This window comes from Anopheles ziemanni, chromosome 3 (genome assembly GCF_943734765.1).
Source record: "Anopheles ziemanni chromosome 3, idAnoZiCoDA_A2_x.2, whole genome shotgun sequence".
Classification (NCBI taxonomy): domain Eukaryota; kingdom Metazoa; phylum Arthropoda; class Insecta; order Diptera; family Culicidae; genus Anopheles; species Anopheles ziemanni.
The window spans coordinates 24,784,171-24,809,784 of NC_080706.1; the positions used below are offsets into that span (position 1 = coordinate 24,784,171).

The 25,614-nt window shown below is 47.0% G+C and overlaps 2 protein-coding genes across 2 annotated transcripts; both read left to right on the forward strand.

Moving 5' to 3' along the window:
* The first annotated feature begins 3,379 nt into the window (after positions 1-3,379).
* LOC131284391 (carbonic anhydrase 7) lies at positions 3,380-5,674 on the forward strand. Its single transcript, XM_058313245.1, has 5 exons — positions 3,380-3,458; positions 4,528-4,746; positions 4,818-4,971; positions 5,068-5,422; positions 5,513-5,674. Exons 1-5 carry the CDS (start codon positions 3,380-3,382, stop codon positions 5,672-5,674), a joined length of 969 nt encoding a protein of 322 aa, XP_058169228.1.
* Positions 5,675-10,285: 4,611 nt separating this feature from the next.
* LOC131284392 (uncharacterized) lies at positions 10,286-22,300 on the forward strand. Its single transcript, XM_058313246.1, is given in 7 exon segments — positions 10,286-10,318; positions 15,358-16,417; positions 16,420-17,837; positions 17,901-18,030; positions 18,101-19,981; positions 20,053-20,267; positions 20,340-22,300. Coding segments are annotated over 7 exon segments (6,585 nt in total). The 3' UTR covers positions 22,188-22,300.
* The last annotated feature ends 3,314 nt before the right edge of the window (positions 22,301-25,614 follow it).

The following is a 25,614-nucleotide window of genomic DNA, read 5'->3' on the forward strand; positions in this document are numbered from 1 at the left end:
CTTCTGATGCCCACCCCGTTTCCGCGAACCGTTAATTTTGCAGCCAAGAGCAATTGCAAACATTCTTTTCCGAGGCCTGTTCAATATTAGTGCTTCGCATCAACAACCCCGCAACGATACAGCAATAATCTCCTAACGGGCAGATTGTTCTGGACGAAAACAGCCATAAGCGAACAACAAACGAAGCGCGTCCATAGTGATACCATTTCTACCATCAGCACCGGGTGGAAATTGACTTAAAAATTAGCCTTCTTCCGATTGCTTCCTCGGCCCGATGGCGTTAAACCATACGCTTATTATCATATTTTCAATGCTCTAAATCGCCACGATCTATCACCGAATGTGGGTCGCAGAACAGTATCCGACTGGCGTCAGTAAGGAAACGCAGTAGACCCCGGACAAGACACGAGCTGAATACGTTCTATTTCCGGAAACTTATCTTCTCATTTCGGACGCGTAATCACGTTATAAGTGATTTAAATTACTGGTAAACTTATTGAAATACAAGACGCACGCGCGCTCCAGAATCGACTGGTTATCGGTGGCCTATATTGGATCGTCTAAGTGGACCATTGCGGCTCTAGAAGAGAGAGAGAGAGGGAACAGCGTACCTTTCTTCTTCCGGTTCAATAAAGCCAACGTTTGTGTGTGCGCAGCAATCAATCTAGTATCCCGATGGAGCGAGGTCCGAAAGATCCACTAAAATATTCCTTCGATTATCTAGGCTCGACTCGAGATCAGCGATGCCAAACCTATCACCAACCTCTCCCGTAGCAATATCAGGTGAATCGGTAATGATTCGGCCGTGCCTGCTAACGCAATTGGGCAATTTATCCTTCTCGCCACGGCGGAAATGATGCGCAAATATCTGAAGTTGTAACTAATTAAATCAAAAGCAGTCGACGGGCGAAAGGGCGAGACGCCGGTCCGCTGTCGACATGCCACACACGTAAAGCCCGTAAAGTTGTGATTTTTATGTCAGCACATATTTCAACGAAAGTACCACCACCCGTTTCAATTAGGCGCCTCGGCTGTTTATCCATCGGCATAGCAATGAACGGATTGCCTAATAAAACTAGTTAACCCGGGAGATAATGACGGCGTAGTGGCCGGTCTGCAATGGCGAGGGGTGGGTAGGCGTTCTTTTGGGGCCGACGGGGAGAGGGAAATTCAAATCGGTAAGCCCTTAAAATAGCAGCCTGGTGGAACTGCGGAACGTGAAGAAGTCTTCAGCCACGAAGCCATCGAGTTTATTCCATAATGAAGGGACTAAAATAGAAATACCATCATGAGTACATTGGGCTATTGGATGAACCCGGTCGATTCCGATGATAATTATGGAAACAATGGAAAATACACACCTCCAGTTGATTGCGGGAACTCCCTTCGTCGTGCGCCAGTAGAAGTAATGTTCATTGCCATCAGTGCCCTGGCAACAGGGTAGATTTATTTCTGTCACCCCCTTCCAGCTCTCTAACTGGCGGGAGATCACCTGAGGTTCTACGTATCAGCATAGCTTCCGTTTTTTTTCTCTCTTCCAAGGGAGATAATTCCAAACACATGAACCAACTTGCCAACACTCGTGAAATCCGGCCGGAAAACCATTGAACCGTGTAATTTACACCTATCCCGCCTGAAGCTCATAAAGCATGTCCTCGACACTGGGGCACCCAATTCAGCGGGCTTTCATTTAATTACCCGGCAGCGCGGCCCGGAACGGTAACAGTAGATCCAGCTTCATTACTTAGTCCGTCCGTAACCGGTCGCGGTGTGACTCGACTTTAATCTTGTATGCAAACGCCCGAACATAAACGCAAACAAAGTTTCCCAGAAGAATGTCTGGAATTGATAGAGAACTGAAGATAAACTCTTTCCTGTTGCCTTACATAGCTTCTTTTCGTGTAACCAGTTGCTGCTGGTTTTGAATAAGACAAATGCCCTGCTTGGGTATCTTCGGTTACATATTGCCACCCCAGTGAGTCCAAGATCCGCGATTAGGCAAAACAAAAGGATATCTATCCCATGCCCTTAATGTCGTTGGTTTGATAGTGGAAAAATTTATAGCCAAAATTAACAGATAGATGAGTTCGAACAAAAACCGGTTGTAGCGCGCACCGATCAGATTGCCAAAAGCTTTCCGATTTGGTTCAAAAATCCATTAGGGTTTTAGGTTCTGCCTAACTGAATCCCTTGAAGCGATAAGAACTAATAAATCCATCCCTTGGGTGATGTGTCTCAGAGCTTCAACCCAATCTGCACTGCTGGCCATCGTCAGCCAGCCCTGCCGGAAGGGTTCCTCATTCTGCTCACACACCAAGGCGCCGCACGTTTAGCAATTAATGGACAAAAATTTGCACTACCACCGAAGCACCAGAAATGGTGTTTTATCTACGGCTTGGTTTGCTAATTAGGTAACGATGTGAATTAATGCGTCCCCGTAGGAGAAGTTACCGGGCGGGATGGATTCTGGCCAGTGCCGTTTGGCGCATTTTGAGGAGCTGCGTTGCGCGTTGAGGGCTCCAAAAATTTAATGACCATATCGCCCGTTCGATCGAGGATGACCATTCTGCGAGCACGCGCTTACACCATTGTCCGGTTGCCTCCCCTTCCCCTCGATATAGACATCTCGTACAGCGACGTCGCGAGTGTCATCGCGCCTAGAAGCACGTTCCCAAGGGCGGGTGGCGGGTAAGCGGTGAGGCTGCGGGAGGGTGCCGGTATGATTCTATAAAACTCTATCGGTGCCAGCCCGCTGGTACCAGTTGCCGGTCGGTAATCAGCCGAGACACACGCGTCCCTTCACCCCACTGTACTTGTTTGTGCTTGTGTGTGAGTTCGTTCCCTGGGCAGGAGGTTCGGAAGTCCCACGACGCGGTGGCCTATCGAAGCCTGTCGAACGTCCTCGGAGTTGTTATCGAGCCAGCGGCGTCAACGGTCCAAAGCCGCGATCTCCGTCGTGTAGTGAGCAACCGGTGGCCACGTGTCGAGATTTTTGTCTTCTCGTGCGAGCGAACTGTTACGTCACGGCGGTAAAACGGGAAAGCACAATTCCATCCCGTGGTCTGTGCGACACTCGCCACACTCGACGCCACGTAGTCGTATTCCAGACGATCTGCAGATCGGACGCAAGCAACATCCTTCGGTTCGGGCGGGGCTTTCTACCAGACCTCCGATCGAGAATCCAGTTTTCGAGTCCTTCGAGTGTGTTGCGGGATAAAAGTGCAACACCTGTGCGTTATTCTTTCAGTCCGCGGTGTACATCCAAGTAGGCAAGCGCACGTCTTCCAACCAATCGCAGTGCTTCGTCGTCGCGCAAAGTGCTAAAAGTATAAATAGACAGTTTAATAACCGGGGGCTTTTCTGCTACTGTAAAAGTGTCATGCGGTCCACGGCACCGATTATCTGCAACTCGACGATGGTGGTGATTTCCGTGTTGCTGTTTGCGCTCCTAATCGGCGGTAAGGCACTCGATATGATCCTGCTAATCCCATAACAACAAAGCGATGGATACTAGACGGGCTCCGGGGTAGCGCAAATGAGGCACGACAACTAACTTTTGCTATAGCAAATGCAGTTTCTAGTCTTCCACACAGTTTCGCTTGGCGCAACTGGGATAAACACGAACAGTGGATCTAGCTTAGGCGATATTTGCACAAATATTTAGCACAACGAACTACTTACGTTGCACCTCAGTCTCCTGCCCGGTAGCGTTGCATCTCGACACCTCCCACCTCAAAGCCTACTAAGTTGGATGCGCGGTCATGTACCGGAATTAATGTATGGCACGATTTTATTCGCGAGACAGATAATGCATCCCTACTAGCTTATCTGGGCACTCCTGACCTGTGTTGCACACGTGGTTATTTTAACGACCATTAACTACCAAAAGCCCCCTCCCCTTAAGTGGCCATATGTGGCCGATTGTTTACGTGTCGTGTGACTACGTTGGTTCTCAGACGTGCAAACATGTTGCATTATCAGTTGAACAGCAAGATGCACTTCTAGCTAAACTTCTGGGCGCCCCTCTGTCCCGTTAGCTAGCGCCTCGGAGGCTCGTTATATTGTATTTGTCAACGACTCGCACCTGATCACCAAGTGGTTGATTAGTTTTATGGTTCGGTTGTGTTTTACTCTGAACTGTTCATTGTTTCTGCTGATTGGAAATATTGTTTGAACCCACTCAGCTTCATCCAGATAATCCCCACTGTTTACTCACCGTTTGTAGACCCGGCGGTAAATCGTACTCATACAGAATGTGATACAGCGAAGTGGGTGTAAATCAATAGCTCACGATTGTTTTGCACGAGTTCGTACACGCAGCATCCGTGTCTTTTTGGGACGACCGTGGTTCGCCAATTTTGAATCACCTCCATTGAAAGGCCCGAAACACCCAGTTGATGGTGATTCGAGCGTGGAAGTGAAGTGAAACAATCAATATTCATCACTGCGAGACCAGTTGGAGCCGTTTTGGTTGGTAACATGTTTTCCTCATCTTCTATGTGTGTTCTTTTCGTTCGTCGAAAACAGGACCAACTGGAGGAGGTGTCAGCGGGCACCGGTTCGGGTACTCGAAGCCGGACCAACGGCGCTGGTCGAAGGCACACCAGAGCTGCGCCGGCAAACACCAGTCGCCGATCGCTATCAGCAGCAGCCGGGCGGTTCCACTCTACATGCCGGCGATCGAGCTGGTCGGCTACAACAACCTGCTCCCCGGGCCGATCACCGTGCACAACAATGGCCATTCCGGTGGGTAACTAGTCGAGCCCGATAGCGTGTGTCTGTTGCGTAACCCGATCGTTTTCCCTTTCGTCCTACAGTGTCCCTCGCGATTCCGAAAACGGACCCAACCAAGGGCAAGCATCCGTACATCTTTGGTGGGAAGCTGCAGAACGAGTACGAGCTGGAAGGGCTTCACTTCCACTGGGGTGACAAAAACAGCCGCGGTGCCGAGCATGTGCTCAACGATATCAGGTAGGCAACAACCGCGAAACTTTCCCCGGGGTCTGTGATTTATGTGCCGTTTCGTTTCGACCCTCGGACACTCTTTCCACCACCACCCGTTCGCAGATATCCGCTCGAGATGCACATCATCCATCGGAACAAGAAGTACAAGAACGTCGCCGAGGCCCTCGGCTATTCCGACGGCCTTACGGTGCTGGGCTTTTTCTACCAGGTCACCGAGCAGGACAGCCCCGAGATAAACAGTCTCGTGCGCTCGTTCGGCCAGATCATCGACTACGATCAGTCGATTCAGCTGAACCACACCTTCACGCTGCAGTCGCTCATCGACGGGATCGACATGACGCGCTTCTACACGTACAAGGGCTCGCTGACCACGCCACCCTGCTCGGAGGCCGTCACGTGGGTGGTTTTCCCCGACTTGCTGGAGCTTTCCGTCAACCAGATGAAACGGTTTCGAACGGTGCGTATACAAACGTTGATCGAGGCTGGGGTTTCCTGAGGAGCGAAATGGTCACGTAACGCAATGTCTCTGTCGTCTCTCACATTTCAGCTGGACACCGGCATCCATGGATCGCCGATGGTAGACAACTACCGGGCGCTGCAACCGATCGGCAACCGGCGGGTGTTCGTGCGTAAGGTTAACCCGCGGTTTACCACGCTGGAAGCGCTTGAGGCAGGCCAGCATCACAGCAAATGGGACTGGGTGTACTAGGGGCAGTGTGAGATACGAAACACTTTATTTATGCAGTCGAATCGGAGATACAGTGCGTTTATGTGCATAGCAAGTAAGGATTATGCAAGCATGCACCATTCAAATGTATAGCAAACGCAAGTAAAAATCTAAAAAATACGCAAAACGTCCATAGTGCCATCATAGTGTTGTCAGCGTCTTTATTGAAAGACAATCGTAAGAAAATGAATTAACTCTTATGGAGAGGTAGAAGTAGTGCCTAACATTTAATGGCAACGATAAACGAACGGTTAAATTTGTTTTACATCATCATGAACACTACTGATACATTAAGATTTTAAATAAAGATACAAACGAGTTTACAATATATGTGCTTCGCATCTTGTGGACTAGCGTCCTAAGTGCAAGCGGGACTTTTCATAACAATCGTATGAGAGAGAGCGCAGTGCCAAACTTGTTATATTCATTCTTCAGTGTCGAATCTCGTTCACGCAGAAACCATCACACAGCTTTTTATCTCACTGCCGGGTACGACGCGAATATGCTTTCCGTTGTTCGGTGGGGTTTGTTTTCTTCGCTCTTGGTTTTCTGACTTTGCGGGTTGCAGGTGCTCTTTTAATTGTTTTAGCGACGCATTCGGTGTTGATCGTGCTTTGTCTGGGTGGGAAGTGTATGACCGCTGGCTTTGTCGACGTGCACACCAGTTCATTCATCTGCTCGCAATTTGTGGCGACATATTGGCAAATCAATTCCGACTTCTGCTTTCGACGAGCTGCCCCGACCCCTCTTTTGTTTGGGCGAGGTTTTAGCACAGGGACGGAGATGTTATCCCAAATCGGCCTTAAACAATCCCGGTTTTCATTCTGAGGATCGATTCCGTTTACCAACATGGCTGAAGCGATTGGAGATTCTTCGATCCGGTTATCGACGACCTCTATGAACACAACGTCGTCGTCGTCGTCGTCTTCTTCGATCACTGGCGGAGTGACACATTCCGTTGTTATACTGATCGGTTCCTGTTTAATTGTTGGAGCTTCGTTTTTGAAGTTATCTGTGTATTCTATTACAATTCCTTCGCAAGTCTGCCTGGCTGTATACCGATGGCTAAAACTTGTTTCACCAATTGATGTTTCTGTGATTTTCGAAGAGTTTAGCCACAGGACGTTGGTGCCTTCCGCGAAATCAACTGCAGGTTGAACATTATAGTTTTCTATTGTGGTATTTGAAGGATTCTCAGCGTCCTCAGTGTCCTCAGTCTCTTCTAGTATAAATACACCATCATCGGCTTCGATTGCGGGCTGAATGATATAGCTCGTTTCGCCATCAGTCGATGGCCCCATGGTTTGCAAACAGTTGTTCCACAGAGCATCATTGTATTCTACGGTATTTACTGCAGACTGAACGATATTATTCTCTGTGCCAGCATCCGCAGGTTTCTCAGTATACTCAGTGTTGTGGACAAATATTACGTTGTCCTCGACTTCGACTTTCTGAATGATATCATTCTCTATGCTGGCATTCGCAGGCTGCTCAGCGATCTCGGTGTCATGTACAAATATAACATCGTCGTCTTCGACTTCAACTTTCGGAACGATATAATTCTCTATGCCGGCATTCGACGGCTGCTCAGCGTTCTCGGTGTCATGTACAAATATAACATCGTCGTCTTCGACGCTTTCGAGTTTCTGAACGATATCATTCTCTATGCCATTCGCAGGGTGCTCAACATTCTCGGTGTCATGTACAAAGATTACATCGTCGTGGACTTCGACTTCCTGAACGATATCACTCTTAGTGTCTGCATTCGAAGGCTGCGTAATGTACTCAGTGTCTTCTAGTATAAATACACTGTCATCGGCTTCAATTGCAGGCTGAACGATAGAACTCATTTCTTCATTATTCGATGCCTTCGTGAGTTTCGCAAAATTCTCTAACAAGGCATAAGTGCTTTCTTCAAAATGGAATGCAGGGTGAAAGATAGGATCCACTGTTCCGGTATTCGAAGGAACCTTAGGTATTGATGTTTTCTTCAACAAGTTCTCAATGTCTTCTACCATAGTATCGGCTGCTTCTTTAACTGCATTCGAATGCTGCTCAGTGTACTCAGTGTTCTGTACAAATATTATGTCGTCGTCGACTTCGATTTCCTGAAAGATATCATTCTCTGCGCCGGCGTTCGAAGGCTGCTCAGCGATCTCGGTGTCATGTACAAATATATGCGATCTTGGTGTCATGTCGTCGTCTTCGTCGTCGTTTTCGACTTCGACTTTCGGAACGATATAATTCTCTATGCCGGCATTGGACGGCTGCTCAGCGTTCTCGGTGTCTTGTACAAATATAACATCGTCGTCTTCGTCGACTTCGAGTTTCTGAACGATATCATTCTCTATGCTGGCATTCGCAGGCTGCTCAGCGTCCCCGGTGTCATGTACAAATATTACATCGTCGTCTTCGTCGACATCGACTTCCTGAACGATATCATTCTCAGCGCTGGCATTCGACGGCTGCTCAATGTACTCGGTGGCTTCTAGTATAAATACATTGTTATCGGCTTCAATTGCAGGTTGAATGATAGAACTTGTTTCTTCATTATTCGATGCCTCCGTGAGTTTCGCAAAATTCTCCAACAGGTCACAAGTGTTTTCTTCAAAATGGAAAGCAGGGTGATAGATAGGATCCACTGTTCCGGAATTCGAAGGCTCCTTGGGTTTTGATTCCTCCATCGAGTCCTCAATGTCTTCTATCATTATAGTATCGGCTTCTTCTTTGACTGCATGCTGAACGACATGATTTTCCACTTCGTCAATAGAGGTTTCCATGACGTTTGGAGATTCCTCGCACGAGTCCTCACTGTCTTCTATGTAAATAACGTGGTCGTCTTCTTGGACCGCAGGCTGATCGATATGATGCGATTTTTCCATAACCGATGGTTGGCCGATATTTTCTCCGCAATGGTGATAGTACGACACAATATTGTTCTCATCGTCGCGAAGTTCCATGGCACGTAGGTCGCACACACTTTTAAATGCCTCTGCCTTAGCGACGCACTCTGGCATTGTCTTGACGGTGGATCCGTCAAGCAAAAACATTTCCCATTTTTGTGGCGACTCGGTGGTTGCTTCGATTGGCATTTCTAGGCGAGAGTCCTGAAACTCTTCAGTAGGCGTTGATGCTGTTATGTTGGGGGATAATGACGTTGGCTGTTGAGACAAACAAAATTCAGTAAAATCCAGCTCCGAAGCTGCAACTGAGTTGTCGTCGATGCAACTAGCCAACTCGTTCTCGTACCCATTGAATGCGTGAGGTACCGGGTCGTTACAATTTACGCTACAGAAAGCAAATTAAAGTTTACAAAAAGGATCATGATTGGGCAAAGTGACAAAAGTAAGTTTTACTTACGTTATATCCTTCAAGGTATAGTATGGTCTGTCGCACACTCCCAACGGGCAACGCATTAGTTGCTGGTAGTTCATTGTAGACTAGCAATGTTTGCTTTCGTAACTACACAAAAATGGCAGCGGTAACGATTTAGCAATTGCACTTGCAGAATTGAATCAACTGTAGACACTAAGCCGTTTTGACAACGCAAAAAGACAAGTTGTACGACGCTCGCAAAGGTCCTATTTGTGACTCACAAAATGACGTTTGTTAGACAACCACCGCTTGGACTTCCTTGCGTCCTTGTGACATTTTCCAACCGGCGCAGTATCCCAGCTAATAATTTTGGTCCCACAGCTACAACCAAACGGGATTTTTTTCTTTCGCTGCATGGCAAATCATTGTAACAATGATTTTATAAGAAACGTGATTACAACATGAATAAATAATCCAACAAACTGCAGTAAGTCCCCGCAGTACGCTATACTCGATATACGCAAATTTGCAATACGGGATTTTTTTTACACAGCGTTTACCGTTGTTGCTTGAATTCTTATTAGTCAATTTTGGTTTGTTTTGGTAGCATGAAGTATTTAATGCGCAGTTTTAAACAGACGTTCAAAGGCCATGACTGCAACGGTCTGAATTACACACGGCCTGAATCAATACACTTAAGTACTTGTTTCATTAAGCTGTATAATATTGAAGCGATTAATATGGCATCAAATAATAAAATGGTCATTCGTATTTGGATAAAAGATATGTTAAATAAGCGGTTGTCAGTGTTGACTCTTCAATATGAAGTATAAACGCTATGGCAGAGAAAATTTTGCAATTCACTAAAACTCGATATACGCTATAGCGTACGCTCCCAAACATTTGTGTACTGCGGGGACCTACTGTATTGAAAATTCAAGGTAGCGGACTATTTTCAATTTTGTTACTTTGGCACACCACAAAAACTTGCACAAGCGAAAAATAGACCATCACAGCTTGAAAGTAACATAAAACAGGCTTAACATTTTTAAATCAAAGGTCATACCTCGTACATATGTACCACGGCAACAAGTATAAATCTTCTGCAAATATATTATTCCTAAAAAATCAGGATGAGCACGTCGCAATCCTTGCGAAAACGGGCGGATACGTAATGAGGACCGTTGTGTCATGTTCACCAACAATGTGATGACTTTTTCTGTTCACATTTGAACTCTTTGCTCTATTGCATCATGCAAATCCATCCTGGCTGCCCCCATGGTGGTAAATATGCTCCATACCGCCCAGTTGGTAGGTGCCGGACGACTATGTAAGTTGTCTGCATCGCATTACGATCATTCGGCCGCGCGCGCAGACATGCTTTGGCCATTACTTATACGCCAAAAAGACACTCTTGCGAGCCTCGTCACTTCAGTTGGATGCCCTTTCCCAAGCTCTAATGTTTTTTGATAGCGGCAAGCATTATGCAAGGTGAGTAAAACCAGCAGAGGGGAAACAAGAGTAATGGGAGACGGCAATGTACAGATTAGGAAGAGAAGATGAATGAGAAATGTCAGCCCAACTATGGGTCGTTTTAATGGGTGCGTTAAATGACTTTACATAATATCTCGTTGATTTTTTTTTTCTAATATACGTTTCAAATGATTCTATTCCTTTTTCAAGTTTATCATTAACCTAATATTCATTTAGTAATTCTTAGTCCACATGCTTATGATGCGTTTTCATGACACAGTTTCCAGCCCATCTTGACCACAGACAATCCGTTGCCAGTAGTTTGGCTAATCTGCCAGCTCACGAATCCACAAACTTACTCGTCGCTCAGAACAAGCTTTTCAAGAGATGGAGACGAAGAATCGACAGGTCGATCGTTGCCTTGAACTACCTAAGTTTCGCACCTAACAAGCGGCGTACGAACGAACGAAACGTTTCTGGGACGTGCGAAGAATTTGCATTAGTTATTAGCCGTGCGCTGCGCGATCCGTTGAAGCACGCAAACCTGCCATTCGTAAGGCGCTCTCTTCACACCACGAGGCGTCTCCTCAAGATTCTTGACCCATATTGCACCCCACACACGTATACAGGTGAGTGTGGATTATGATCTCCAGTTAGCATCCACCGTGTCTCGGACAGGCATTTTTTCTTTCATTTCTTTCCCGATCGGTGGTGAAATAGACGTTGGCTATGTCGGTTTTCGGTGGCAGGTTTAGTGAACACAACCCGTCCCACGCGGGCCTTCCATGACCTTCTTTTGGCGCGCCATTGCTAAATTTCGTTGCAAATATAGCTACGCCAGCGGCAGCATGTTGCAGTTGTAGTCAAACAAAATAAAGTAACATTTCGCCCCCTTGTGGAGTATGTAGACGTGCAATGGGGTCGTTAAAGTCATCGATACTCCATGCGGTTTGGTGTTGCATGTTGTTGTTACTTTGGAAGGTTGGGCTATTACACTGTGCAGGTGTTAGTTTGAAGCAATAAATCAGACAAAAGACTGGACTGGATACATACGGTGTAAAAGTGTAGTTTCACCACAATAAACGGCCTATCCTGTTTTAAAATTAATTCCTCCGATTGTAGCAATTGAACTGCACAAATTGCATTACTACTGGGGAGCTAAATGGGGGTGGAAATATTTGTTATGAAGCGTAGGTCTTCACGAAAATACTAATATTCACCTTGACAGCAGAAGACAAATATCATCGATCTAATAAACTCGTATAAATCAAAATTTTAAACGACTCGCTGATCGTCGACGAATGTATTAATCGACCACCCCACCGGCTGCAACCTTCAGTTAAGTCAAGGTAATTTACTTTCAGTCGCCACTCCGTTGTCCGTGCGACTCGGAGGCGAAATGTGGTTGCTTGGCCCATTAGTTCTAGCCCACCACCACCACGACCAGCAAACGTCAGCAAGGTAATATTAACCTCCCTTGTCCCCCGTCCACCACTACACGAGGACAACCGGTTGCTTAATGGCCACGGTAGCTGCAGTAAGCCATTGCTAGAGTCCGCGTATGACATCGGCGACTAATCGTGGATCTTATTTTGAAGCCAGCGATCGCCTTCCATCAAGCCGGAGAGGGATCGTTGAGAGGACAGCACATCAATCGTTTTGTCTTTGATTAGTTTCGCGAAATTTATCACCGCGATGCTTATAGTCTGCTAATTTCTGTTGATTGCAAGTGGCACAAACTGGTTTCATTTAATTGCAAAAATTTGTGTAAATTCTCATTTGCATACCACATTGGAGAAAAAGAAGAAAAGCTAAACTATATGGAGTGTGATCAAAGTTGCTTTCTCTTTTACTTTCCTTTACATCTTAATTCAACTAATTTTTCAAGTCTTTAAGATTTTACTCATTGATTCTTGGCGTAAGATTTCAGATTAGAAATTAAGAGACTCTTATTGAATTATTTTGTGAAAAAACGGAACCTCTCAGACATATCACATGTGTGCATATACTTGCTACCTGTCCCACTGCTAGCCTAAAATTGGAAAGGAATGCTCACCGTGTGTTGATCGAATCGACGATTTCTTTACCAGCCGACTTCACTGAGTAGTGCACATAAATACACCTGAAAAAAAATCAACTGGTTTCCGTTTGCACTGCACAAAAAAAAAAGACAAAACAACAACATAAGCGAACTACACTTCAATACGCACGATACGCCGTGCAGCCCAATCCTTTCAAGGAACACTCACAAGCCGAATGATTAACGGCTCGCCACGAAAGGAAGTCACCACTGAGAGAGGAAGACACCCCACGTCCACCTGAGTACAATTCCTTCTCTGTGTCGAACTTCGGAACCAACGAAAGTTGTTCGAAAAAATTATCGCTTCACTTTCACGTTCTCCACGGAAACACAAATCGACCCCCAAGAAGCCGCACGTACACTGTAGCCTGGATAAGAGGTTGGACACTGGTTTGACACTAGGATTTCTGAAAGTATCACTCTGGATATCCCGAAAATTGGTTAGGCTTTTTCTCTGCCTGTTTCCGGGTCGAATAGCTTCAGCGAAAAGTACTAAAATTATGACTCACTGTCGATCGAAGCGGCGGATCGTTCCACAGAGGTTCGGTCGATAGTGGATCGCGTAATCCGTTCGCGAATGTACGTCACGTCGATGAAGTAACACACTGGCGGGTATTTCTGGGTCTCGAAGTGCAGTTGGCCATCAATGGAGAAATAAATTAATAAAAAAATGCTCATAGAATTCACCAACACCTGTCAACCGATGGTCGATCGGTGGAGGGGATCTGCAATGACGTAGCACCTTAACCGAATGACACCCTATTCCTATATCCTTCTCCTCTTCCTGCCGAGGAATTCACACCTCGAAATACACTGAAAAATTATTCACTTCAAGCGCACCACACAACCACGAGGACGCGGGCCGCTGGTGTCTCCACCGATCGAAAAAAAAGGTAAACAGTAAAGGTCCGGAGCGCTACGACCACTTTCTCCGGTTGCGTGCTGCTTTAGCGGAAAGACAACACCTTGAAATCGCACCATGTGATACCCGGGCGTCCCGAGTTGATCCGTTGGGCGCTGGTGACCGGAAGTAGATTATTTTCAGCAATCGCACGAAGCCTACCGTTCAGAGACTGCACTTTATATTGGGAGCCCAAGAGCCACGGAAAACGGTAGGCTTTGCCACCGGTACGCCAAACGTGTGCGCACGAGCTGCACGAAGGTCTAACACAAACTGACTGGGGCGGTGAAACGTCGGTCGATGGGTACGCAACAGCAGACAACCGATGAAACCGCACAACTGGCCCGGTCCCCCCTGGTGGCCGAACGGTTTCCATCTCGTGGCACGATCGCACCGTTTCACTCGTTCCCATCTGGATCTTTCATTGCACCGCAGCCACTCTTCGGTCGGTCGGGGTTTCTTTTCTTCGGTTTTGAATTTGGACTCGACGAAGGCGCAACACTGGCCCATCGTCACACCCCTTCCACGCGGTTGTGACTGCATGCTGCAGCTCATGCTTTTTATTAGCGCTATGTTGGAGCAACAATATACTCTCGAACTATGATGATCTGCTGTTCACGATGATCTTGTCATGCGATCGTTTACTCCACTGTTGAATGGAGCCGAAGCGTCAATGAAACGACGGAAAAAGTGAACCATCCGATGTGGAGTCTGCGCTGGGTGGTGAGGAGTGTGATCAGCTGTTGAGAAATGAGAATAACACAAATAGTAGTAACATTGGAATTTCCAGAATGGATTGGAATGTCGTAGAACAGTAGTCAACTGCTTTTTCTAGCTAACATCATTCAACATAAATTCCTAAATAAGATGTTCGTACTATAATATACTACATTCTGGATTGATCCGGTAGTTTCTTTAAACAATTTAAATTGATTTTCTACTTTTTGAAATAGGTACATAAGCACATGGCTTTCAGTTCTTGATGATTTAGAATCTCCATTAATAAATCTGAACTAAATATGCAACGAATTTAGAATTGAATTGATTCAGAATCAAATTTTGTGTAATATCGTACCGCCGACAAAAAAAATCAGAAGGTGCATCGAACCAAGGACGGCAACATAGTTCGCAAACCCTGGTTCTAGTCGTGAGAGTATAAATTTAATGCTTGGATGTACCGAGGGTTGCATACATTTAGGGGCTTTTTGAAGAGTTCGTTGCAGATACAAAAAACAATTCAATCGTCACAACTAAACGTTCTTCTATGATCGTCAAAAGATTGGTTTAATTCTAAAAGGACTGAAATTAGGCGAAAATAAACTTGATTCAGCTCGCATTCTTATCATTATGAATTTATTTTTCTACGTTAAACCAAGTTGGCTAATCATTCCCACTCATGTTCAATGTTATTATACCTAACTTTGAGAGAAACGTAAAACGTAGAAAGCAGTATGGATATCATCAAAATTAAAGAAATCAAGCCAGGCATTATTAAACACTCACCTGTAAATGTATACGATTGAATTCTCATTCGATCACAAATGATATGTTCGGCATGCCAGTGTCATTACATCTCGTGCCGTCCGTGCGGTCAGTTCAATCTTTTCGTCTGTGATTGTGTGGAGGCCGGTGACACCTAGCAGTCATTTTGTATCCAACCTTTTCAAGCTAGTCTTCCGTCTGCAATGGTGCCGTTCGCTTAGATAAGGCGAACGTGTTTTAATTTGTACATTTTAACAAAGAGGTCAAAAGTTAGCATGGTGAAGTGCGCTGCATCTCGTACCTCGTACACAAGTGTTTACCTTCTTTTATCGTTCGCAATCTCGCTGGTGGTAATAACCTCTAAAGAAAGGGTTCTCTCGACCTAATGATAACCACGTGTATTTCGATCGACAGTTTACAGGGTACACCAATAGAGTGGAAATTTCACCAAAGGTGCCAAAAAAGCTCTCTACGCCAAAAGAAAACCAGCCGGGAGATGATATTCGAGGACCGGCCACATTTCCAACGGTCACAGAACCGGACGAAGAAGGCGTAACAGAGGAGTCGCTTTCTGCTTACGAGCTTCGACGCCAGCAGCTGTTGGAGCATCCGGATAGTTTCAGTTCGGATGATCTAAAACCGCTTCGGGAGACACACATCAACGTACTGCACGAGGCGATCGATGCGAAACTGATCGATCCGAGCTTCATCCGCACGCTCGGCACCGTTTCGGATCCTCCAAAGGTGCACGATGCCACTCGGGACACGCTGACAATTCGGTCGATTGTGGAAGATCTCAATTTCACGCTTGGCGAGCGAGTCGTGCGTTGGAAGACTATGAGTGCGAAAAACGTCGATCGTCATGTCGTTGTTGGGCTTACCGATACCAGTTTGGTGGTGCTACTCGAACAGGAAGGTCAGTACAGCCTGGCCGAGGAGCTGGTCCTGGAGACGAAGCCAATCGCGTTCGAGATCCTGACGCTATGGGACACGCACCGCACGTCGGCCGTCGGTTGTGTCGTGATATCGATGGGCAACTTTCTCGTGTGGTACACGATGCGCGAGGAGCAAGAGTACCGGCTGGACGAGGAGTGGCGTTGGCCGCTGCATAAAACCATCACGCAAATTAAGTTCTTCCGACAGAAGGAGGTTGATGCGCTGCTTCTCATAGGGCGTCATCCGAACCGGCACGAGTCCGTCTCCGCAACGGTGTACGAATTCGCCTTCAACGAACGCCAGTTTTGGTTGATGCAAAAGATGGGACTCGAACATCCATGCCCATCGGTAGGGCTTGTGCCGGCCGGTGACGAATACCTGGTGGCGTTTCCGCAGAACTCCACCGTCCTGATTTACACGTTCCGCGTTGGAGACCAGAACCGTAGGAAGTTCAAACCGGTTGGAAACTACAGCTCCGAGGCCCTGCGTTCGGTCGACGCGTTTCAGATTGGACGGTACTCGTACATTGCGATCAGCGGGAGTCGCCTGCCGTGCTCCGCTACAAGCGGGGTCGATTCTACGCGCAGGAGATCCCCACCGAATCGCTCGAGATAGTGGAAGCGTTCTTCGAGATACCGGCTCGGACGTTCCGCGACGACATGATCCTGCTGGTACAGCATCGAATGATCTTTGCGACACACGAAATTCAACGCCTCGAGGCGCTCGTCTGGAACGGGGTGTCGTTCGATTTGGCTACCAACATCCCGTGCATGGTGGAGAACGAAGTGATCGACAACGAGGTGAGCTGCATGCTCGATGTTGATCGCACGGATGGGCTGTTCGGTGGAACGATTGTGCAGCGGGGAAAATCCATCTCGATCATTGTTCCGCGGCATAAGGCGCATTCTAGCCTTTATCATCTCACGATCGAGTTACTTTCCGGTGAGCATCCGATAATGATGAAAATCCAGGAGATGAAGGAAACCATGGAAGCATTTACGAAAATCATCGAATATCAGAACGCCGTTATCGAGCAGGCCCAATCTTACGTTGCACTGATGGAGGGCGACCCGGTGGTGTTGAAGCGGCAAAATTTCAGCACACTCGAGACGCCACTCGTGGAGTTTTCGGAGGGGTACGATCTCTCAGGAACAACGATAATGATCGGACACAATAACTGGCGGGAGGCGGACTTGCAGGTTGATCTCGGCGCAACGGTCAATATGGTTCAGGAAATCGAGCTGAGCGTCGATGCGATGCTGACCGAGCTGCAGCACAGCGTACGCAGAGAGGCCCGATCGCACGATCAGCAAATCAATGGAACCATTCAGGTGCAGGGCAAGTTGTTTATCGATGGTGCTCTGCGTGCTGACGACATGTACATCCAACGGTTCGAGCAGCCTCCGGAAGACACTCAGACCCGGTTTACCCGAAATGCATCACAGGACGATCCCGTTCAAGAGCTTTACGTAAAAGATCTGGCGGTAGAGCAGCTTTACTTCGACTTCTTCAACGGCATATCGGCTGAAGACCTTGTGTACGATGTAGACGGTAAGGTCGAGCTGGAAGGAGAGCTGGTCATCGGTGGCGATCTGTACACGGATAGCGTCATTCTGCCCGACGGAGGCACAGTGAATGGGATTGATCTGAGCGAGTCACTGGTGTATTTCAATTGTAAAAACCGCCGATGGAAAAATTTGACACTCGACTCGCTGGAAGTAATCGATGATGTGCACGTGGCGAAGGAAATAAACGGGGCCCAGATCGACCTGCACCGAGCGGAAAAATCCCTCCGGAATGCCATCGACGAGCAAGGGCAAGTGCTGCGAAGTAAAACGCTGCACGTTGAAGGCGATTTGACTTTCGAGCGCATTAATGGGATTCCATGGAAAACATTTTTGGATGGATTAGTTTTCAAAAACCGACCGATGCGTTTGAGCCATCTGCATGTAGAGGGAGTGAGTAGCTAAACATATATCAAAGACACAGTTATTTTTTAAATATTTTTTTGAATATTGCAGAATGTAACGTTCGGTAGTCAAATGAGTGTGGAGTTCTTAAACCGTTTGCGCTTTCCAGACGACTACGTGCTAAAGCAAGGACCGCGTGAAACGATCATTACTGGTCAAAAACATTTCCTGGGAACGCTGAGTAGGTTTCTCGGTACAGTCCTATGATCAAAAGCAGTTTAATACTTTTATGATTTTTAATGTATTCACAGCGATGGACGCACTTGATATCGACGGTTTCGTGAACAACATAAACCCGTTTGACTTCATCACCCTACACGATGAGCAATACATCCCAGGCAATGTCACCTTCGATTCGTTAGAGATTGAAGACTCGCTTGACGTGCGGGGTGCCGTAAGGGGAAAACAGATGGACAAATTCCTAGATAACCCAACGCTGTTGCAGACAAAAGTTTTGGATGCCGCCTGTGAGTTCGACGAGGTGATTGTAAATGGTCCGATATACGTCGACCACCTCGATGGGTACGATCTAGAGCGGTACCTAAAGGACGTCGTATATATTGATGAACCGTACGTTGAGATTAACGCTTCCAAGCACTATCGATATCTTAAATTCGAGGAGCCCATCAGAGTGGAATCGAACATGCTCGGTGATATACACCTGGAGGATCTGCTTACCAAGAGCACCGATCAGACGTTGAACATTAGCATGGTCGTTGGCAATGTGTTCTTCAATCGAGTCCAGACGGAAGGTTTATTCGCTGGCATCAACGTTACCGAGTGGGATACGAATTCGATCAAAATTTTCGGTGATCAACACACCGGCGCTACTTTGGAATTCTGCCCGGAGTACTCCCTGCTGTACGCAAACAATCTCGAGGTTGTTGGAACACTGAATGGTGTACCTCGGTCCGGATTCTATGACATGGACGAAGAAATAGTCTTCCAGAATCAAATCGTTCACGTTAGCGATCTGTATGCAAACTATTTGTCATTGAAACGCACAACCATCGATAGCCCAACGAATACGGTCAACGATGTTCACCTACCCACGTTCGAAGCGGCCAGATTCAGCCTAAGCCAACCGCAAGCGTTCGAAGAGGATGTGTACATTGACACTCTGTACGTTAGCAAATCGTTCGTTGCGTACTTTCTGAACGGGATCGATCTGAAATTACTGCAGGAACACGTGGAAACCTACCTCGACGACGATCACATGCTCAGCGGAAAGCATGTTCTCGAGTCGTTACATATCGAGGGTAACGTTGACATCGGCATACTGAACGGCGTTGAGCTCGGTCGTTTTCTCGACAACGTTATCTGGTTGGATCGCCCGAATGCGGTACCAGGATCATTGCACTTCCAAAACCCGTTGACAGTGGAGGGCGACGTAATGCTCGAAGGAACGCTGAACGAGATGCCGTTTAAAGATTTTCTCGCAAACGTAGTGTACAAGACCGATAACGACGTCGTGGAGATCACCGGCTCGAAGCTGTTTCTAAAAGGATTCGATGTGCGGGGTGATCTAAACACATTAATGGTGAACAATATGCTGGTCAAAGATTTCGTCCTTAAAAACGAATCAATCGTTTTCCCCGGTAATGTCGTCACGCTGGGTAGAATTTATGTGAAAGAGCTTGTCGTGTCCAGCACTATCAACGGAAAATCGTTTAAACCAGTCGAAGCGTACTACGCGTACGACAACACTACCGACACACACGTTATTAAGGGAGATCTTTACTTGGAAGGCCTACAACTGGTACACAATCTAGAAGCGCTGGGTGGCTGGAATGAGCTACAGAACGTGTCCCATAAACTATCGACCTTAGTACGCACGAACCAAGATTACTTCTTCAAGGGACACTATGTCTTACAAAACGAATTGCACTTTAAACACGGCTTTACCACGGACTTTATCAACGGATACAACATATCGAACGTGCACAACGAAATCGTTTACTACGACCAAACGGAACCGATCGTGTTTAACGAACCGGTTGAGTTCTACGGCAGTGTTTGGGGGACCGCCTTACAGGTTGAAGGTCATCTTATTGGGCAGAACCTTGTGGGCATTAATCCGGACGAACTCGCGAACGATGTTCTGCTAGTAAACAAAGATTACGAAATTGTTGGTAAGTGCAAATAAGTGGGTGATTGGATTTGGATGGATGGGACGATTGTAAAATACATGGGATTCTTCTAGATACGATGGTCTTCTTGCCTGGTACCTTCAAGTGTGATCGTTTAAATGCAACATTTATCAACAACCAACGATCGCATGAGCTAATCACGCTGCATACGGAGCAAACTATTGATCGTCCGGTTTATGTTAAACAAATGGTCGTCCAACATCCGGTGCAAGTCGAAGGAGTTGTCAATGGGCGGGATCTTCGGGTCGAACGTCAGAACACCGTGATGGTAAGGGATACATTTACGCATGCATTACTCAACTGATAAGAAACTACAAGAAAATAATTTTCCTATTTTCAGCGATACGGAGAGCAAGTGATCGAAACACCCACCGTCTTTAACACGATAAGAGTTCTAAACACAATGACGTTACCGAAGATTCTGAATGGTGTTCCATTCGGTGAACCGGTGCTGCTGGGCGAAACTATGAACATCACGTCTCCGATAAGCTTCTACCAGATCTCTGCAGACGAAGTGTTCACGGAAGACACGATCGGGGGCATAAACTTTGATTACTGGTACGACCAGACGCTCTGGGCCGATGGGCGCGTCGATCAGGAATACTACGGCACGTTGCGATCACGAAAGGCCATCTTTCGCGAGGACATCCTTGGCAATGGTACAATCAATGGTATGACGGTCCAGGAAATAGCTCACCATCTACAGGAAGAGAAAAAACTGGTGGAAGATGAGCTGGCAAAACGGCGCATAGCCTATCGGGCCGCATGTCAGCAGACGCAGACGGTCATCAACGGGACGCAGCAGAGGATGTACTTCTTTAACTACTTCGTGCAGCGGCAAACGATCCACGAGGAAGGACCGATTGAATCGTTCTGGACGTTCCAGCAACAAGGTAGTCACTTCCTTGTGGTTAATTTTGGATGCGAGAGTAGATTTTACCAGTGGAATCCACAAGATAGAGTATTTGTGGCGCTGTTTCAGGTGCACACAGGATACGTTTTCGAATGGCATACGGTTGCGCCCGACGACGACACCGTCCTGTTGGTTACCCGATCGGCTCCGACGGATACGGTTTGCAACGTAAAGGGTTTATCTATCTGGCGTTTTAAGGGTCTTTCGCTAGAGATGATGAAAAACTTGCCGGAGATGGATGTCGACGGTGCGTTTGTGGATTCTCAATTCCACGATCGATTCTATGTGTTGGACAGAACGAACGTGTTTGAATATAACGCATCCGGAGAGGTGTCGGATCAGTGGAACTTGTCGCGTGTGTTCGAAACAGCCAGTTTTTTGCCATCCTCACTCGGCGTCGGACTGGCACTGTCCGATGGAAACCGTATCGCTGTGCTGGCTCGCAAGGAACCAGAACCAGCGATTCGTAGAAAACGTTCAAACGAAGAGCAACAGGTGAATCTGGCACTGTTTACGACCCAGATGAACATGCACAACTACATGCGAAATTCCACGTACTACCGCACGGATGACGAGCTTGTAGCCAGCGCGGAATACTCTGAAGACCATCCACTACTAACCCAACCGGAACCCTTAAACGAAATTGGATCAGTGCAGGAGAGCAACGATACCGTCATACAGACAACCGACACGTCACCTGATCTGGAACCGATCGACGATCATCACCAGCTGGAGCCGCGAATAGCAAAGGAGGTACCACTGGGACGCATCAGCACCACGGAAAACCATCACTTCCCCGATCCGACCGCGGGCGAAGTGCTTAGCTTCCACGTGGGTTTCCACGGGGAACCGAAGCGTCATCTGGTCGCTGTCACGGAGGCGGTACAAACCGTCATCAAGGGAAACCACGACTCCGTACGGATCTACAGCGACATTCTGCAGGGTCATCTCTACCAGATCATCGCTTGCCATCAGCCTACGCAACTGACGGTGTTGGAAATACGGGACGAAACCATACTGGCGTTCCTGGAGCAGCGGCAAAAGGTGCAACTGTACACCTACCGGGGCCGTAAAGGGTTCGTCCACTGGAACAGCTTCAATCTGGCGTCACCGGGCGTTCAGATGCGCCGCATGCAGCTACCCCAGACGCCGTTTTTCAAGTGCAAGCTGCACTATCTGGCCATTGCGCTGAGCAGTCGGGAGTTGATGTTCCTGAAGGCCAAAACGCAGGGCGATTGTGGCATCAATCTGCAGCTGGATTGTGGTACTGAGTAGGTCTGTTGTATAGAGCACTTACTTGAACTTACAACATTTGAAAAGTTGTATTTTTGTCCTAGGTTTTTGTTATTAAATGTTATTTTTTGTAAAAAATATAAAAAACGTTCACATTTTTGTAACTGCCGGTTTTTGCGCCAATTGTTTTGTTTAGTGTGTTTTATGAAAAGTAATCATTTATTGGAAGTTCCGAAACGGTCCATACCCGTGATATGCTTATATTCCCTCAAAAGGTCTCAAAATAATAAGGAATCCAGAAATTCACACCATATGCAACCGCCCCAAGGACATTCTCCTGGAACAATAAAGGAAAACAACAAAGCTAATCTTGACTCCTGTCAATGCTTTCTTCCAACTTAAATGCACTACATGCTCTACGAAAAATAAAATCTCCACGCTTCATACTCCAGCTCCGAGCCTTCTCGAACACAACGTCGGTTCGCTCTGTCGTCATTCTGGCCTAGGTTTGCGTCCTGCATGATCCGGTTTCGCTCTATCGCACCGCCCAAAAGGCTCCTTATCAGTCAGTTGTCATTCATACGGTAGCCGCCGTCGTTGCCGGCAGCGATAAGCCCCTTTCCGAGCTCGATAGTCAGGGCCATCGGACATCAGCGAGTGTGGAATGTGGATTTCCCGGGGCACAGAGGAAGGACGAGCGATTGGTGATTGGGGCCAGCGAATGGAGAGATGATGGGTACGCCATGAGCCAGCCAAACTGGCGCGTGGTACCACAAACACGTGAGAATTGGAGCTGCCTTAGTCATCATCTCTCACCGACCGACGGCTCCGTACCAGGGCATGCCTTTACCGACTGCCAGTTCTCTCGTGTACCTCGCCAGGATCGGGAGGGTGTCAGCTATTCTGTTTATTGTTGTTATGTGTTTTGTCTGCGCGTTTGTAAAAGGATAGTAAGGTACCAATGAACTGGTAAACTGTCTTCAATTCGCTTAATCTCTTGCAATGTGAAAATATACAAAGACAAAAGTACGAGGAAAAGAAAGGTTAGTAGTGCGAAGGAATGTGCATCCTCTATTCCAGCAGGAGAAGATGTGCAAACACTCCATAAGAACAGCCCGAAGGCTGATGTACCTTTGAATTATACCCTCATCGTGAAGTACACTTGAAGTGATTACTCGAAACCGACTCGGTTTTTTTCCTCAAATCCTAGCCGGTTGGAGGACCTGCCACACAGAAGATGCATCTGAATAAGGCGCAATAGATGACAACGATAAGCCTACTGTTGGTGCAAGGGTGCATTGAAGTGTCTTCCTGCTAGCAAACCACCGTTCTGTTCATTAGATCCAGACGGAAAACGATCGATATACATTGTCAAGGCTGTCTGTCTGGGTACGAGTAGGATTATGTGGTCGGGTGTGGCGTGCTAAATTACGATTCCAGGCTCATCCAGAACAGGGGAAAAAAACAAGTCAACATCATAAAAAACCAACTTCCACCTATCGGAGAACCTCCTCGGGGGGTAACGACGGTTTCGTGACTATCGTGTGCAATGCAGACCTCGCCAAAAAACACGAAGGAACGGCAAGCACAATTTGGTCATGCAAGAAAAAGGCTTGCCCAGGGAAGCACCAGCGTTCGTGCTGGTTGTTGGCAAAAAAGTAAACCCAAACACGGTGCTATTCAGACGCTCCCAAGACCATAAACCTTCAACCTGAACTCTGCTGCCCATTGGGGCGTGGTAGTGGTGTAGTGGCCCATTGGCCGTACATTGGTTTGCAGATAGGTGTACCATATTTTTGACAGCTCCATGTGACGGCCACGGGAAGCTTATTATTAGTGAACGTGGTGCGCATGCTCCGGGATTAGAGGGTATTGCCTATCGATGAGCGGATTATTATCCTGCTAGGTGGACGAAATCCTACGGCGAGGTGAGCAATCTGCGAGAGTCTTCGGAAATATTGGGTTGTTCTCTTTTATGCGTCTTTGTTTTCCACTTCAGGCCCTTGTTGAGGAAGAGATGGGAGTAGTTTGTTTATTATCAAACAGTTTAGTTGAAGGGTGCTATAATAGATTTTTCAAATTGGCTAGTGGATTGAAAGGCTTAGTCATCTAACAGGAAAATCAAACAAATTTACAAAAATTATATACTTTCCCATTAGATATGCTATTAGAAATAAAAGGGAAACTTTCAAGTCAGCAGAAATTTAACTATGAATTAAAAAATCAGCCTCTGATGGCCAGATGGTGTTCTGAAATTAGCATTATGTCATACAAATAACGGCACTTTGCCCTCTCACAAACCTCCTACCTTTTGTGGGTCGGTTATTGCATCTCCTTTTACGCCCAACTGTCCGTTCTGTCGGCCAACACAAACCGATCGCAAGAACAGCTGACCGGTACGCGGGTTTATATTTTCCACATTCTAACGCATAAAAGGCCCCCCTCATTTAAATATAGGGATCCGGTTTGATGAATTCTAAGCGTCCTGCCACCCGATGAATTACCAGCGCCCACCAACGTTCGTGTTCGCAAAAGCGTTTTAAGCACTTTTCCAACGGGCGCATTTGGTAGGGGTTGGTGAAAAACCAAATTCACCCCTCGCACCGGGCCGAGGCAAAGAAGGGGGAGAAAAATCGTTTCTCTTTTCATCCGTTATCCTTTCCGCTTGATGCGTTATCCTTTTTGCTGTCGTATTGGGGTGAGTGTAGGGGAAACGAAAAGTGTTTTTTTGTCTATACTCCCCTTCTCTTTCCGACAGCTGTTGCCTTGTGAATTTTCTCACTTTTCATCTTGCTTTCATGGTTGTTGTTTCTGTTTTTCTCTATTTTCTCTTCCCTATTGCCCTCCTATCTTTCGCCGTATCCTCTCGCGCGTTTGAGAGTAACAACGAAAGTCATTGCAACGCGGTAGGATGCAATTTCGATATTGCACACACGTCCAGGGGTAGGAAAAAGATAGACAGCCTGAGTGAGAGGCAAATAGAATGGAAAATACGAAGAGCATTGAATGACCGCCGTTGGCGTGAAAAAGCAAAACGAGAAAAAGAAAGAGACATAGCGAGAGAGCGTGCATGGCATGCGTTCTCCGGATCTCGGTGAAGATGGTTGCTATACGCATTCAGCGCTCAGTAGAAGATTTTCTTCCGTACTCGCGCGACGCGACGAGGAAAAGCGGCCTTTTTTCCCAGCGCTCGCGAGTGAGAGAGTGTCGAGGCCACTGGCATGGGCCATGGATTTTTCCACGCGATTTTCTTCGTGAATCACGGCGAAGCCCGGCTATCGATCGAGCGGTGTGAGTCGGCATAAGTTCTTTTGCTTGTTTTTGATTTGCCCAACTGCATTCGTGACTAGGTGGGATGCATTTTATCGTGTGCAACGGTGCCGGGTGTTCGTGATAAGGAAGTGCCATGAAAAGGATTCGTTTAGAAAGGCACAGCATGTCCTTCATACTCGGCAAATAGATGGTGGAA

Bases quoted from the DNA above. Each gene is read 5' to 3' on its own strand.
- LOC131284391 (XM_058313245.1), top strand. From the start codon at position 3,380: ATGCGGTCCACGGCACCGATTATCTGCAACTCGACGATGGTGGTGATT. The intron at 4,747-4,817 runs GTGGGTAACTAG...TTCGTCCTACAG, and splicing joins GCACAACAATGGCCATTCCG to TGTCCCTCGCGATTCCGAAA. The intron at 5,423-5,512 runs GTGCGTATACAA...CTCACATTTCAG, and splicing joins AGATGAAACGGTTTCGAACG to CTGGACACCGGCATCCATGG.